We start from the raw sequence: 14,685 nt of genomic DNA on the forward strand, positions 1-14,685 counted from the left end.
AAGGGTAATAATAATAATAATAATAATAATAATAACGTATTACATTATATATAATAATTATGTACTTCCCTCTTCTTGGGGTACATACATACATACATACATACATACATACATACATACATACATACATACATACATACATACATACATACATACATATTTTAAAATGTCCCTCAAATACACATTTCATCACAGAGCTTAGAATGCAATAGAATCCAGGAGAAGTGCCTATAATATATGGTCGGTGCACAGGTGCAGGAACAGCTAAATAAATATATATTCTCAACAAAATCATTCTTTAATGGTTAATTGACAATAATGAACATTAGGATGTTCACTTGACAAATCAGTTAAGTGAAGCCTGGCAACAAAATCACCCTGACAGACTGCTGAACTAGACTACTATTGAGACTTGTAATTGGAGCTCTTTCACCACCTTGTGGTTGATGAGAGCACATCCCACAGGGGTCTTCAACAGGGGGTCCGGGACCCCTAGGGGGTCCTCATAGTTACTACAGGGGGTCCGCCAAATCTTTGTGTGATATGATTTTCGTTTTACATTAACCACTTGAACCCTACCATCCCTTTTCTGAGGAGAACTTAAGCCAAAAATAGCAGATCTACAAGCTGCGAGGCGTTGTGAGCTTGCAGATCGGCTATTTTTGACAAAGAGTTATAGGTGTTGGAAAAAAGAGCAGCAAAAGTTTGTCTGAAACACAATGTTATACATATAAAGGGGGTCCCTGCTTCATCTCTCTCTTAGCTAGGGGGTCCTTGGCCTAAAAACGTTGAAGACCCCTGCTCTATAAATACTCGTGAGCATACTGTATTGATGACACAAGCTGACACTATGCTGTCAAGGTGTTTCCCAGCTATTGCTAAAGTCTATGAGATTTGTTTCTTCCAAGACTGTGAAGTACTTTGTAACTTGGTTTTGAAAAGTATAGAATTACAATATATTAGAAGCCTATATAAATATTATTACATTTAGTCTCAGAAGCTCAGAATGAAACCAATCACATTTTTTGTCATTAAGGCATTCACTTTATGAGATTGTTTATTTTTAATTTTTATAGGAATTATGTTTTTTGAAAACATGAAAAACATGGGCTTCTTTGTCCTATTACATCTACATCAACATAGCATTTAATTAATATTACCGCTCCAGTGTGGTATTGTCATGTAGCCTAGATTTCTATGAGTGTCTTGCTTGCTTGTTTTAATTTAGTGAGTCAAGCTTGTGAGAGTAAAAAAATATATTCATTACAAGATCTGTGAAGTTCAGGTGCTTTTACAATTACTATTACAATTTAGGCATTTAGCTTATCCAGAGCAAGTTGCACGTTTTTAGAGGGGCAAGTAAGTACAAGCTAGTGAATTTAATGAGAAACATAACCATGTTTAACCATAATAACCACCAAATTAAGGCAGTCTTGAATAAGTTGTCTAATAATACACCAGAGAAATTTACATTATTTTGAACAGTTAAAATGTAATCCAGTTCACTGTGCTTTGATGTTCCAATGTCCCCCATCATTGGTGATCGAACATAGGCCTACATTTTGCTTCATTTTGACCATTGGGGTTTGGGGGATAGACAATGGATGGTGAATGTGGACAGGTATCAATAGTCGAATCTCAGAAGTCAGAGTCCCTTTATTGCAAGTAGGCCTACTTTATACTAACACAAAGAAAACTTATGGTATTTAGCTGCCTCCGCCAAGGAGGAAATGTTCTGTCCTCATCTGTTTGACATTTGGCTGCCAAATTTTGGCAGGGTATTTCAAAGCAGTTATAAATGGATTTGCACAAAACTTGGTGGAAAGGTGGTCCTGCAGGGTCAAATAAGAACTGTTCCTGTAATGTTCACACTGATTGGTCGAAGTAGTGCATGGCAGTGAACGTGGCCTGTCACAAAAATGCACATAACTTCGGAAACAGATTAATATGACATCAGAAAATGGTTTATCATGGGACCAGGAAGAACTGATTAACTGGTCACACCGTTTGGTTGTAAATTCCAGAGGCCACTGAGCGTCTGTGTACCCCATGTGTAGGATAATGAATTATTGATTGATTGATTGATACAGACAAACTGACAGCTTGAGGAGGTCTGTGCTCTACTGAGCAAATGTTCTAGTTCATATACTTAATTGGACAAACTTTGATTTTGATAGGTGTTGCTCGACAAGTGAATCAGTTGCAAATGTCATTTTTATATAGGGACACATGATTGAAGAAAAGTGAGAGATCAGATCAAATCACTCTCCATGCTTTGTAGCACTGGTCGTAAATAAATTGCAATTGACAGCCGACGTCTCTTCTTGCTACTGTATGACATACAGCCGTGGTGTGTCCATGCCCCCTGGTGGCGGTCCCAAGACAAACACGGGCTATGTCTCCAGTGTGCCAGTGTGACATTGTAGCTGATCTGGCAAGTCTGGTACTTGTTTCTGGGGGTTACCCATGGTGAGCAATGCATTCTGCAGAGCTAGGTACCCTACACCTGCACCTGGTATTACACGTATTGTCATCAACATTATGTATCGTGTATGTTATTGCAGGGCCTCTGCTGATGACCTGTTCCACCTGTGACATTTTTAAATCTAAGCTAAAAACCCATCTTTTTTCATTGCATTATGGCTCCCCATAGCTGTATTGTATTCATTGCTATGACCACCTCTTCTTGCCCTGTGGTTTTTAACATTGTTCTAAATGTTCTCTTCTTTTTTTGCTGATCTGTAATTTTTTCAGCTGTACACTGCTGCATGGTAATTGTTTGACCATACGTGCGGGCACATTTTACTATGTTTCTTTGCTACTGTGTTTTTGTTGTATGACCTGTTGTGAATTGCACAGACCCATTGGGGTGATGTTGCACCATAAATAAGTTTAATAAACTGAAACTGAAACTCACTTTGGAGAAGTAGTTAGTCAGGTATGAGGGTATTGAGGGCATTGAGGGCAATGCCCCTTTGACTATATTAAAAACCAATCCCTTTTTTAATTGCTTAACCCTGTCTCTCACTATACCCTAAGCCATCCTAGCTAAATGTGTTGGAATTAGGTGGGTCATGGGCGTTAGGCCGAGAAGTAGTCAAATCAGTTTTTTTTGGGAGGTCTGAAGCTTAGTTTTAAGTGGCATTGGGGATGTTGGAGAACCAAGAGGTGCAAGCATAGTCAAAGTGGCATTGAATGAGGGCTCTGGCAAGAGTCTTATGAACACTTTTGTTGACAAGAGAGGTAATTCTGCCCAAAAATCTTGTTCTTTGATTGACTTTTTTGATCACTCTTGATGCCATTTTCACCTGTCAGTTTGTTGTCAAGAATACAGCTCAAATTTAGGTAACCTCTTCTTTGCTTGAGATTACTATATCATCAACTCTGACCTTGAAATCATTTGCATTTACAATACTAAGGGAATTTCTACTCTGGAACCGAAAAGAATGAATTCTGTTTTACGAAGGTGTAACAACAGTTTGTTATCGGAAAGCCAAGTATGGATTTTACTGAGTTCAGAACTGAGAGCTTCCTCAACTTTTCAACTTTCATGTTGTTAATGTATAGAAGGAACAGTAACGGCCCTAGTATGCTTCCTTGGGGAACCCCACAGTTCACTGGGAGGGACGAGGACATGGTTCCATTGATATCAACCACTTGTTCTCTTCCCTCAAGGTAGGATTTCATCCAGTTTACAGTGTTATCAAAACCGATCGCCTTCAGCTTATTCAGGTAGGAGTGATGGGGAGGGAGATCAAGGTCACCTGCCTGGAGAGCTTTGCCAAGATGAGTGTTGGCTGTTGACAAAGATGTCTCTGTTGCTGTTTCTGCCAAAACCTCTAACGTTAACAGCCAGAAATCTGTAGTCGGCATCCACCAGAGCAAGCAAAACTACAAAGAAGGTGCACTTGTAATTGTGGAATTGTGATCCAGAGTTGTCTGTGTACAAACATGATTGGCATAAGGCATTAAGCAGCATCCTTTATCATCCCTTCTTCCATTGCCCTGTTACTTTTCATACAAGCGCACAACCCCACATTGTGTGCTCACGTCTCTGAGAGAGAAAAAGACAGACAGACAGATTCTACAGCTGCCTACGTGCTCAAAACCTTTAACAATCATCAGCTAGAGGGGAAAGGTACATGTATTCAAATACATGTATTTGTAGAACTTGTATAGAGTAACTAATGACATTGGTTGGGGATTTAAAAAGAAGATAATTGACAAATAAATTGGAGCATTGGTAGCTGCGTACATGCACAAAAACAATTATCGACTGGAAGGAATTTAAGGAAAAGGTATGTGTGCGGCTGTGCGCGTTCGTGTATTTGGATTAGTTACGAGGGATGGGATATGAACCCTGGTAGAGTGGATTGGAGAGGTCATCTCAAGAAGCCAAGAACTAATCCTGTTCAGAGACAGTTGCTTTCTATATTAGCTGAATGAAGATTTGACTGTATATTGTACTGCTTTGGTTTCAGCAAAATGTGTAAATTAATCCAATTTACCAGCAATCACAACATTACCTGGAAAACAGCTACAAATTGTTTTATGGCGGACAGTTGCCAACAACCAGAGATTACTAACAAAACAAGGCACGCTACACTTCCAACCCCTGAGTGGCAATATGTACAAAAGGAATTTGATACTTTACACACATTATATAGAGTTGAATTAAGATGCAGGATTGTGCAGTGTAGAGGAGAATTGCTCCCTAGTGGTGTGTGCCTATTTGCCTATGGTGTGAAGAAGCCTACAGCCAAGGCACGTTTCACCCTGTCAATCTGTGTGCTGATGCATTATGTTTTTTGCGGGGAAAAAATATTAGTAATAGACAATAAACAAATTGTCTAAGTAATATGATATTACTAAGACAATATTTGTATGTGCAGAACATTCCATGTTAATAAGTGGTTCACAACCAAATTTTGATTGACTTTTGATTCCAAAAGGGGTTGTTTATGTAGTTTTGCTGATGTCATATGTTGTTTAATTATTTTCATGATTTATGTTACTTCTTTAAACAATGTGGCGAAACAATGTATAGTTAATTGGCTTGGGGTTGTTGTTATGGGGTGAGTTTTTGGTTTGAAATATTTTGTGCAGATCGCCACAAATAAGTAAAGTTTAAGTTAATTACTAGCCTGGTAAACCCTCCCTCCAGAAATCTAATTTCCAAATGGAAATGAGATTTCTGGAGGGAGGGTTTACCAGGCAAGTTCATTACAACAGGGGTTCTCAAAGTGGAGTCCTTGATGGGTTCCAGCGTGTAAGTCAAATTTGAAGTCCAGACGAGTATTATGTACTACATTGCAGTATTGATACTTTTACTCATGTAAAAAATGTGTGTACTTTTTCCACCACTGCCTACGACATAAATGGTACGCATAAATAATAATATGCTACATTTTGATTCCCTTCCTGGCTCAACAAGCAGAAACGTGACTGTACTTCGAACAACTACCAACATTCCACCACTAGAGACCCAGGCTGTGCTGCTACGTGTGCTTCTGGCTCGGCTTGTGTTTACCTCCAGTGTTGCCATGTCCGCTTATTATAAGGGATTTTGAGCTTGTCTTTCTGTAAAGTTGCTTGTAAATATTGGTAGTTTATTTGCGGGTTGCGTTTTTTTTTGGGGGGGGGGGGCTTGTTTCTTAAGTGTAGTTGCTTATCTGGGCTTGTTTCCTAATGTTGTTTAAAACAAGGTTTCTCAAACATTTTCAAGTCAAGAACCCCCAAATGAATATGTATTTGTCTGCGGGCTCACATCCACATCTGACAATATTTGATGCCAGGGACCCCCCCCCATACAAGATTTGTGTTGTTAAAAAAATCCACATTTTCTAAATTCTCTCTCTTTAAAAAAAATAGCAGATCTACAAGCTCACAACGCGTCACGGTGCGACGCGTTGTGAGATCGGCTACTTTCAAATAGCCAACGCAACGTATATGTTTAAAGTGGCATATAGTCGCTTGTTTTGGTCTTGTTTTCATAGACCCCTGGTTGCTTGTTTCTCTCGCAAAACCTGGCAACGCTGTTTACCTCCCAACCAGAGAGAGCCAGAGAGCCAGAGCCAGCTGGACACCAACAACCACATTTATATTCATACTGTCCAAAAAAAAACTAACCCCGGAAATACAAATGTAAGGCGCCTCGCATTCGAGTCCTGCGCGGATATTTACACGTTCTACAGCATCGCATGTGTTAACGGCAACACTGTAGAAGAGAGGTAAGTTATTTATTTAACGAGCGAACACATAAACGCATTGTCTTCAATGACAACATTACGGGGGCTGGCTGCTGGGCTTTTCCTCTCCCATGATGGAGGATTGTGGCGAACATGGCGCCCTCCAAAACAAACGACTAGCTAAAAAAGCGAGTTAGCTGGTCGAACGTGTCGCACGATAAACCTGCCAACAGCTGATTTTATAAAGCACTGTTAAAACATAATGGCTGGTTATTTTAATGTACACGACACGATGACAAACTAAACTCGCATGATAATATGAGCTGCTTGTCGGGTTGGTTTGTTGTCACCACTCGGTCGTCTTAACATTAGCTACTGAAGCTAAAATGCTAAATTGTTAGACTAGGTCCCGCACGAGCCTTCCGCTCGTCAAAACTGACGTACGTCTTATTAAAAAAAAGCATAATACGTTATTACAGTTGAAAATAAGTCATTTTAGTTTTTTTAACGACAAACTATTAAGCCATTAGCCTCCTCAGCTCCCATCTGTATTTGTTGTTTTGTGTGTTTTTTTCTTTCATTAGCAACTGGATTAGTGATGTGATTGTGATGAGATAAAAGCACACTAAACGTGTAATGTATTGTTTTTCGCTGTCTTTTAGTAATACAAATAATATACTTGTGTTACGCCAGTTAGTTAGCCTGGCTAGGCTAGGATAAGCTAAAGTGATTTGCCCCGTGGCCTTGTTGGGTCTCCTCTTTGTTGGGAATCTACGAGTGGTGTTCACACAGTAATCTAAAAGTGACATGTGTCTTATTTTGCAGCACATATGCCAGTGGTTATCAAACCTTTACATTTCAAGGTCTCCCCTTAACTCTGACAGAGAAATGGAACCAAATGGACCCATTTGGTTCTATTTGTACACAGTCAGAGTTACAGACTTGCAAGAGTCCCTAGAATCCACTTTGAGAAAAACTGACACAGATTTACAGCTCACAGAGACGTGCCGTTTTGTCTAATCCAGTCCAGTGTCAGATGTGATTTGGTCATCAACTTGCCAATGCTGGGTGACACAAAGTCGTTAGAAGGCTGTGTGACATCCACTGAAACTATCCCCAAAACACGTGTCACTTTCTGGGGGGGGGGGGGGGATTCAAGTGCGAACTATGCTCCTTTTTGTGATGGAAGAAAGTTGGTAACAGATACATGTGCACAATGTTGTTGTTTATTTGTTTACCTGGGCAATAACAAAATGCAACAACATACCTTGTTGGCTGCCTTTTTTTCAACCCCTTGAACCGCAGCATCATATGCTGGAGGAACATTAACCAAAAGTAGCTGATCTACAATCTCACAATGCCACACTCTGCGAGCCTGTAGATCAGCTATTTTTGGCAAAGAAATTAGGTGTAACAGAGCCAACTTGGGACCAGTTTACTAAGACTAGACTAGAGGATTTAGGTGGTTAATTGGCCCCAGCGCTACCAGGCTACCCCAGTGCTGCACTGCAACTAGTTTGTTTTGAGGATGTTTGTGAGGTCCAGGATCCATTTGTCACAGCATCATGTACAAGTGCGGGCCCCAGGGAGACAGAGGTGTGCGGGTCTGCAGCTGTGTTTTGTCTTTGCCCTGAGCATGGCAACCTTAGCAGATGCAGGAGGGACTTGCCATCCACGCCACTGTGACCGTGGCACAGGTGGTCCTAATATACACCTTGTGGCTGGCATAGCGTAGGGGTGTCTCATTGCTCACTGTCGCCTATCTGCTCTCTTCTCGCCTCCTGTTTCACTCCAGAAGAGGTGGGAGGCCTGTCTGAATGCTGTAGGCTGCCTGATTTACTGTCCATTCACTTTTCAACATGAATTATTGCCCGCTGTGGTTCACATAGGCAAGGGTTCTTCATAGGCAAGGGTGTTGGTTTTAGCTGTAGCGGCAGGAGGTTAATATGTCATTTTGACAGAAGAGATAGTGGCGATGTGCTTGAGCCAAACCTTTACTCCAGTACAGAGAATAGAGCAATAATTGTCTTTGGTAGGCAATGACAACATCTATAATGTAGTCGAGTAGGCCTATTTGCTTTTGTGTTCACATGAAAGATTTAAACTACAACAGACAACATACAATGGCTTGACTACACAATCAAAACACAATGCACAACAATTTAACTATTTCAGTTGGTAGAAAAACAAGGTTAAACATAATGGGTATAAACAAAGCGCACATAGGTTATAGTACAGCATGCAGGAGGGAAGTTATTTTGGAATATTCCCTGTTGTGCAATAAACTAATTTGCTTTCCAAGAACACAAAGCTTCAGCACATGAGCAGTCATGCAAAACATGAACTGCTGTATTTCTAGCCTTCGTGCAATGGCTGCATACTGTGAGTGTGACTGACCGCATGTTTAGGTTGAGTTGTGTATATATGTTCTTAGGCAATGCCGATTCACCCAAGTCCCAACGATCAACATATGTTGATTAAGCTTGCAGTAGGCCTACATCTTCACTGCCTCTGTGGTAATTCACACATGGCATGCCTGACAAAAGTTTCAAAAAATGAAGAATATAGGCTACTTTCTCACCCTTCATTTATTAGAGCTCCTGCTTTCACAGAAAGCTCTGAAGCCAAGCACACTCCATGCTATTATTATGGTTTGTTTTTGTCCGCAAAAAATGACACCTTGGGTTTCACAGAGGCTTAGGAGGAGAACGCATGAAATTGGATTTGAATTTTTGAAGAGGTTTCAAAGGATGCTAAGCCCAGGCACCCGCTGCATGGAGGCTCAGGCAAACTAGTGATATTCCCTTTGAAGGTCTTTAAGTTATGTTTATTTTCTAATGCAATCTGATCTCTAAGCTCCAGTCTCCATTGCAACCTTTGTTTTTATGTCAAAATGGCAAATGGTATTAGACATTAGATTAGACAATGTCCTTATGACAGCACTGTAGTAAAAGTATTTGAAAAGGAAAGATTTGGCTTTAGCTTAATATTTTTTATTTAATCATTATCCTTTCATGTTTGTGTTCTTGTGTATTCTGGCGTTCTATCTTGTCTGCTCTCTTAAAATACTATAACAATAAAGGAACATCTCCACTTCAACTTAACTTTATTGCAAAACTCTACAGGTATAAAATAGTGGGTGAAGTTCTTTAGTGCAAGCTACCCACACATTTCAGTTTCATTTTAAATAAGAAAAACTAATCTCAAACAAATACAAAGGCGACGTTCCTCAATGTATGGGAGTGGTATATACAGTCATATTGAGCAGCCTGGTGGCCTGGCTGTGGAAAGCGTCCCTTAGACTTTTCATTTGGCATTTAATACTGCTGTATCACCTGCCTGACGTTAGCACCATGAACAGATTTTGGCTGAGGTGGTGAGTGTCTTTGATGATCTGTTTAGCCCTGGCTAGGCACCACGGTCGGTGTACATGTCCTGGAGGGAGGGAAGCTCACCTCTGATGTTCTTGGACCACTGCACCAGCCTCTCTACTAGCGCTCTGCGATAGAGGGCGGTGCAGTTGGCACTTGGCAGTTCCCATACTGTTATGTGTTCCCATACCGTGATACCGGCTCATAGGTATGCTCTCAATGGAGAGGATCCAATCCGGACGCATGCTGAATGTCTTCAGCTTCACCAGAGGTTGTACAGATGTTGGGCCTTTTCACCATGTACATGGTGTGTGTGGTCCACGAGGTCCTTGGAGATGTGTATGAGGAACTCATTCTTTATCCATCCAACTTATCCATGAGGACAGTTTTGTTCTCTTGCTCTAGCTCTTCCTTTCTAACTGATGGTTATTATCACTGCTTTAAATTAGTTGATACGTTTACAAAATGCATGTAATGCCGCTTTATGTGGAGGTATCAACTTAAGAATACCAGTAGAAAGTCCTGGGTTTTACCTCTGTCCAGGCTTCACCTAATGCTCCTTATCGACTATGATAAATCCATGTAGCTTGAGCTTCTCTTTTATTTTATAGGAAGCAATTGATGATGCAACAGTTAATTTAACTAACTGATTTTTATTATAAAAAAGAATAGCTCATTTAATAAATAATATATATATATTTATATATTTTGGGCATGTCATTACATGCGAAATGTAAAAACCTTTACATTTTTATTTATTTTTTAATAGTGAAAATAGGAGATCTAAAACCAGCTCACAACGGTAGATCTTTTTGCACAAAGTCATTGTGCGACAAATTATAAAACAATGCTCGATTCGTTGATTTATTAAAATTCAAAAAAATATATGTAAAGCAAGCTTCTCAATTATTATTAATTAATTGAAAAAGTAATCAATAGCATAATCGATAAGAACATAATCGATAGTTGCAGCCCTAGAAGCAATGGATTAGGGTAGCTCAGACAGTTTGTTTGTGTTTTTGACTACACCACTGGAGCAGGCCCATAGCGGGGCTTATTTGGCAAAACCATGGGAGAATATTAGATGTAGCAAGTTGTTTTATGGACATGATGTTTGATGAATATATACTGTATGCCCATTGGCCACGGTTTGGAACTTTCTGGGTGTAATGGCAGCTGTATTAGGATTAGCACCACTGATACAGGCCTGAGGCCTTTAATGGAACAATGGATATATTTGGATGAATGTGTACGTACTACATAGTTGACTTGGAAGATGGTGTCAGATGCAGCAGATGCTTATAGCTAGGAAGATTTTTCCATATATTGCTTTGATGATTGTCTCCTTTTCATGAGGCAAACCTGAGCCAAATGACCAGTTTGTGAAACCCTACAGACTCCTTTTATTTTTTCCTATCCCTTTCATTACTGGCTTTAAAAAAAATCCCCCGCTTTTTTTTCTTTTTTGCTGACACTGCACACTGGCTTGAACTTAGTTGAACAATTATAGACAAAGCAATTCAGCACAATTTGAGTACTTGTGAAATCATCCAGAGCAGATGATTGATCTTACAATTGCTCTATCCGTTTCAGTAATTTTGATTATTTATTTTTGCAAGCAGCTATTGACAATAGAGAGATATTTAAAATCTAAAAAATAATTTCTCTCTCTCCCTTTCCTTTTTAAATTGACATAATGTCTGAGTGGTTCTGTATTTCTGGTTGCCCACCAGGTAATATGAATAAGGAAGTCATGTCTCGCGTGGTGAGGAAGAGGCAGGCCGACCCCAAGGTGGTGCAGTATGTCTGGGCAGCCATCGAAGTCATCCGCAACCAGAAACAAATTGCTAATATGGACAGGATCTCAAAGTAAGTGACCACAATCTATATATGTTTTTGACTTGTTTAATACCATTCTGAGCACAATTTACATGCTAGGCATTTAGCTAGGCTTGGATGTTAAACTCGATGTTACTTGACAAAGTGACTGTCAAAGATTTTATTTTTTCCAATGGCCTAATCAAAACGTCATGGTTCTGGGAATGTCTATTGTCTATTGAAAAACATACAAATACAGCATCTTGCGAGTTGCAACACCATCAGAAGCATTTCAACTGCAGTAACATGAGCTCAGACCAGCACTTCAAATAAAATGCTCTTCTAGTGATCCTGAACCTTATCTGCACTCAGCCCCACGCTGTAACATACAGGGCCATGATCAATAGGTGGATTGACATTCATTGTCATTCTGGCTGGGAATCCAGCCAGCCCATATTGCAGTTCCCCTCTGTAGAAGTCAGGCCTTTATATTGAACACAGCAGGTTCACCCATTTTCATTACACTTGTTAAATTATTGAGGATGAGGAATATTGTTTATACTATTGTTTAAAAGCATTGCAGCAGACCAGGACCCAAATCAGCGTTGCGGAATGTGCTGACGGGGTCGCACAAATGACAATGACTTCAGTAGTAGAATATTAATGTTAATTCAGCATATCCTGGTCCTGGCATTTGTGGTTAGCGCACAGTGGGAGTCCCCGTATTAAGCCAGTTAAGAGCTGATGGGTTTAGTGTGTGCAGATGGGTTAGACTTAGAGAATCCTTGACGGCGGTTCTCCTTGTGGCTGAGCAGTCATTTCCTTTTGATTTGTGCTATTGAATGGGCGGTTTAAATGAAACACTTAGCGCGTCTCATATGCAGAGTACCTCAGGGATCTGGCTGCTTGCCAGGCACCCGTGCTGTTGTCATGGTGATGGAAAGCAGCGGAATGTGTCGCGCACACACACACACACACACACACACACACACACACACACACACACACACACACACACACACACACACACACACACACACACACACACACACACACACACACACACACACACACACACCATCAAAACACTACTACACACACACACTACTTCACTGAGAGTACACGTAAAGACACACTCACTCAACTTCATTGACTTAAGTACACATGTACACGCACCACACCCCTGAGCTCCATGCTGCCTCAATATCATTGTTAGGAGCAGTGGTTGGTATTAATACAGCATCCGGGGAACAGTCAGTGGTTAAGTGTCTTGCTCACGGACACTTCAACATATGGACTGGCCAAACTGAGGGTTGAACCGGCAACCTTACTATTCCCAGATGGCTTTTCTACCAACTCACCTACGGCTGCCCCGGATAACCGACTAACCACCAATTTAGGTTATATAATGTAACACCCTTTAGTAGTACAAGCAGCGATGACATAGCAATGTACAGTTGCAAAGCATATACAATAGTAGTGCACAACGATACGATAGATAATATTAAGTAGTGAATAACTGACGGAAACCCTCACGTACCATTAATTTGTCACATGCTCATGCACATTCAGCTGAGTAAAAACTTGGAAAGGATTCCCACTTTTCAGCTCTTTTTCCCCCACTTAGTACCTGTCCATGTTGTAATTATTCCCATGAGTGACATGCACACATGGAGTCCCACACATCCCACAGGTCTAATTTAATTTGAAAGGCACAAATGTTGTTTTATTATTCCATAGCAAGTTGTTGTGGCCTTGTGTGTTGACATTATGCACCTCTTTGAGGCCCTGGACAGACTGGGGGTTGACCACACACAGTGGGTGGTTTATTGCCATCTATTGTTTTTTTAAGTACACAACAACAAGCTGCCTTTGCAACACGCTACATAAAAAATGGATGTTCCCAAAATCAGCCCATGGGACAGAATGGACCTGGCCTCAGCTTTACAACCTTATCTAAACAATCCTGCATAGAGTCTGTGTTGGCGAGACCCCATGGATTGATGAATTCCTCTTCCTTTTCTTTTTTTTACAGAGAAGCACAGCTTTGCTATGAATGGAAATGTCTGTCATATACATCTATGTGTGTTTCTTTATCTGAAGACAGCGATATAAGAGAAGATTTAGAATGAAATCACCAATTCAGTTGGTTTCCTGCCACCCACCCCTCAAACCCCAACAGGTACCTGAGCCGTATGTTCGGCATGCACCCCAAGGAGACGGCCAGGCAACTCACTCTGGCTGTGAAGGACGGCCTGGTGGTGGAGACCCTGACTGTCGGCTGCAAAGGCTCTAAGGCTGGCATTGAGCAGGAGGGCTACTGGTTGCCTGGGGAGGAGATGGTAAGCCAAGCTCGACTAGGACCACACCATTAAGTCTAATTTATGCTTTGCCGCACGATGGTGTCGCTCACCGAAAATAAATGCAAACAAACAACGTAAAGTATTGTTCGCTTGAATGTATTTCTGGTGAGGGGTGCTGTTGTGCGACAAAGCATAGGTTACGATTTAAAGGAATATTCCACCTCAAGCCGAAATCAGGCTCATCCGGTGTGTCTCAGGAGCGCACACATATAGTTCACTTCATTGCAAATGTTATTTTGGTCATCGGTTCAACCATGTAAACAATACACACCATGTGCATAAAACATAACAGTACTAAAACCAAACAACAATAATAATACATTATATTACATAGTTATTATGACCAAAAAAGGTATAGGCTGAAGATAATAAGCTTATTCTGCTTACCCTTTCCACATACACCACATGCATACATCGTCAGGTCATGACGAGGACGTAATCTGATATCGAAACGTTGGGTGCTTTTGCACCCTGTTATTAAATTAAAAGGCTCCAATCATCCGAGTTGCTCCAGCGCCTTCTTTATTCAAACCATAGGTTAGGTTGAAGTCCTGTTTAATCATATATCATTGTATTGTTTTTTTCAACAATAACACAAGTTATTACACATATACATTTTTAGCTTTTAAAATCTGCTGGCTTTGCATCAGCATGATTTATATATTATTCTATTATACTTAACTTTTTTATATACGTATATTTTCTTTTGGTGTCCTGATTTGATTATTTCCCTTGTTAGTTGGAAGGACCAGTGTGCTGTTTTGTAATACTCTCCTCCAATGGTGTACCAGTGATTCTGCACCGCCATGTCAATTTGCACTATGTAATGAACTTCCATACTGTAATATAAGACGGGTGCACCGTATGTAAAAACATCTTGTGGGTGACAAGTACATTATGCCATAAAGCTTGCACACAAACCATATTTAAGTGTTTATGGTTAAT

The 14,685-nt window shown here is 40.4% G+C and overlaps 1 protein-coding gene across 1 annotated transcript in view; it reads left to right on the forward strand.

Moving 5' to 3' along the window:
* Positions 1-6,065: 6,065 nt before the first annotated feature.
* Positions 6,066-14,685, forward strand: part of zmynd11 (zinc finger, MYND-type containing 11) — a 35,122-nt gene continuing 26,502 nt past the window's right edge. The window contains exons 1-3 of the mRNA XM_084056492.1: positions 6,066-6,230; positions 11,293-11,428; positions 13,560-13,719. Of these exons, the coding sequence (XP_083912618.1) occupies positions 11,298-11,428; positions 13,560-13,719 (291 nt within the window). The 5' untranslated portion in view covers positions 6,066-6,230; positions 11,293-11,297. The remainder of the gene's footprint in view (positions 6,231-11,292; positions 11,429-13,559; positions 13,720-14,685) is intronic.

This window comes from Gymnoscopelus microlampas (genome assembly GCF_963454915.1).
Source record: "Gymnoscopelus microlampas genome assembly, chromosome: 5".
NCBI classification, from domain to species: domain Eukaryota; kingdom Metazoa; phylum Chordata; class Actinopteri; order Myctophiformes; family Myctophidae; genus Gymnoscopelus; species Gymnoscopelus microlampas.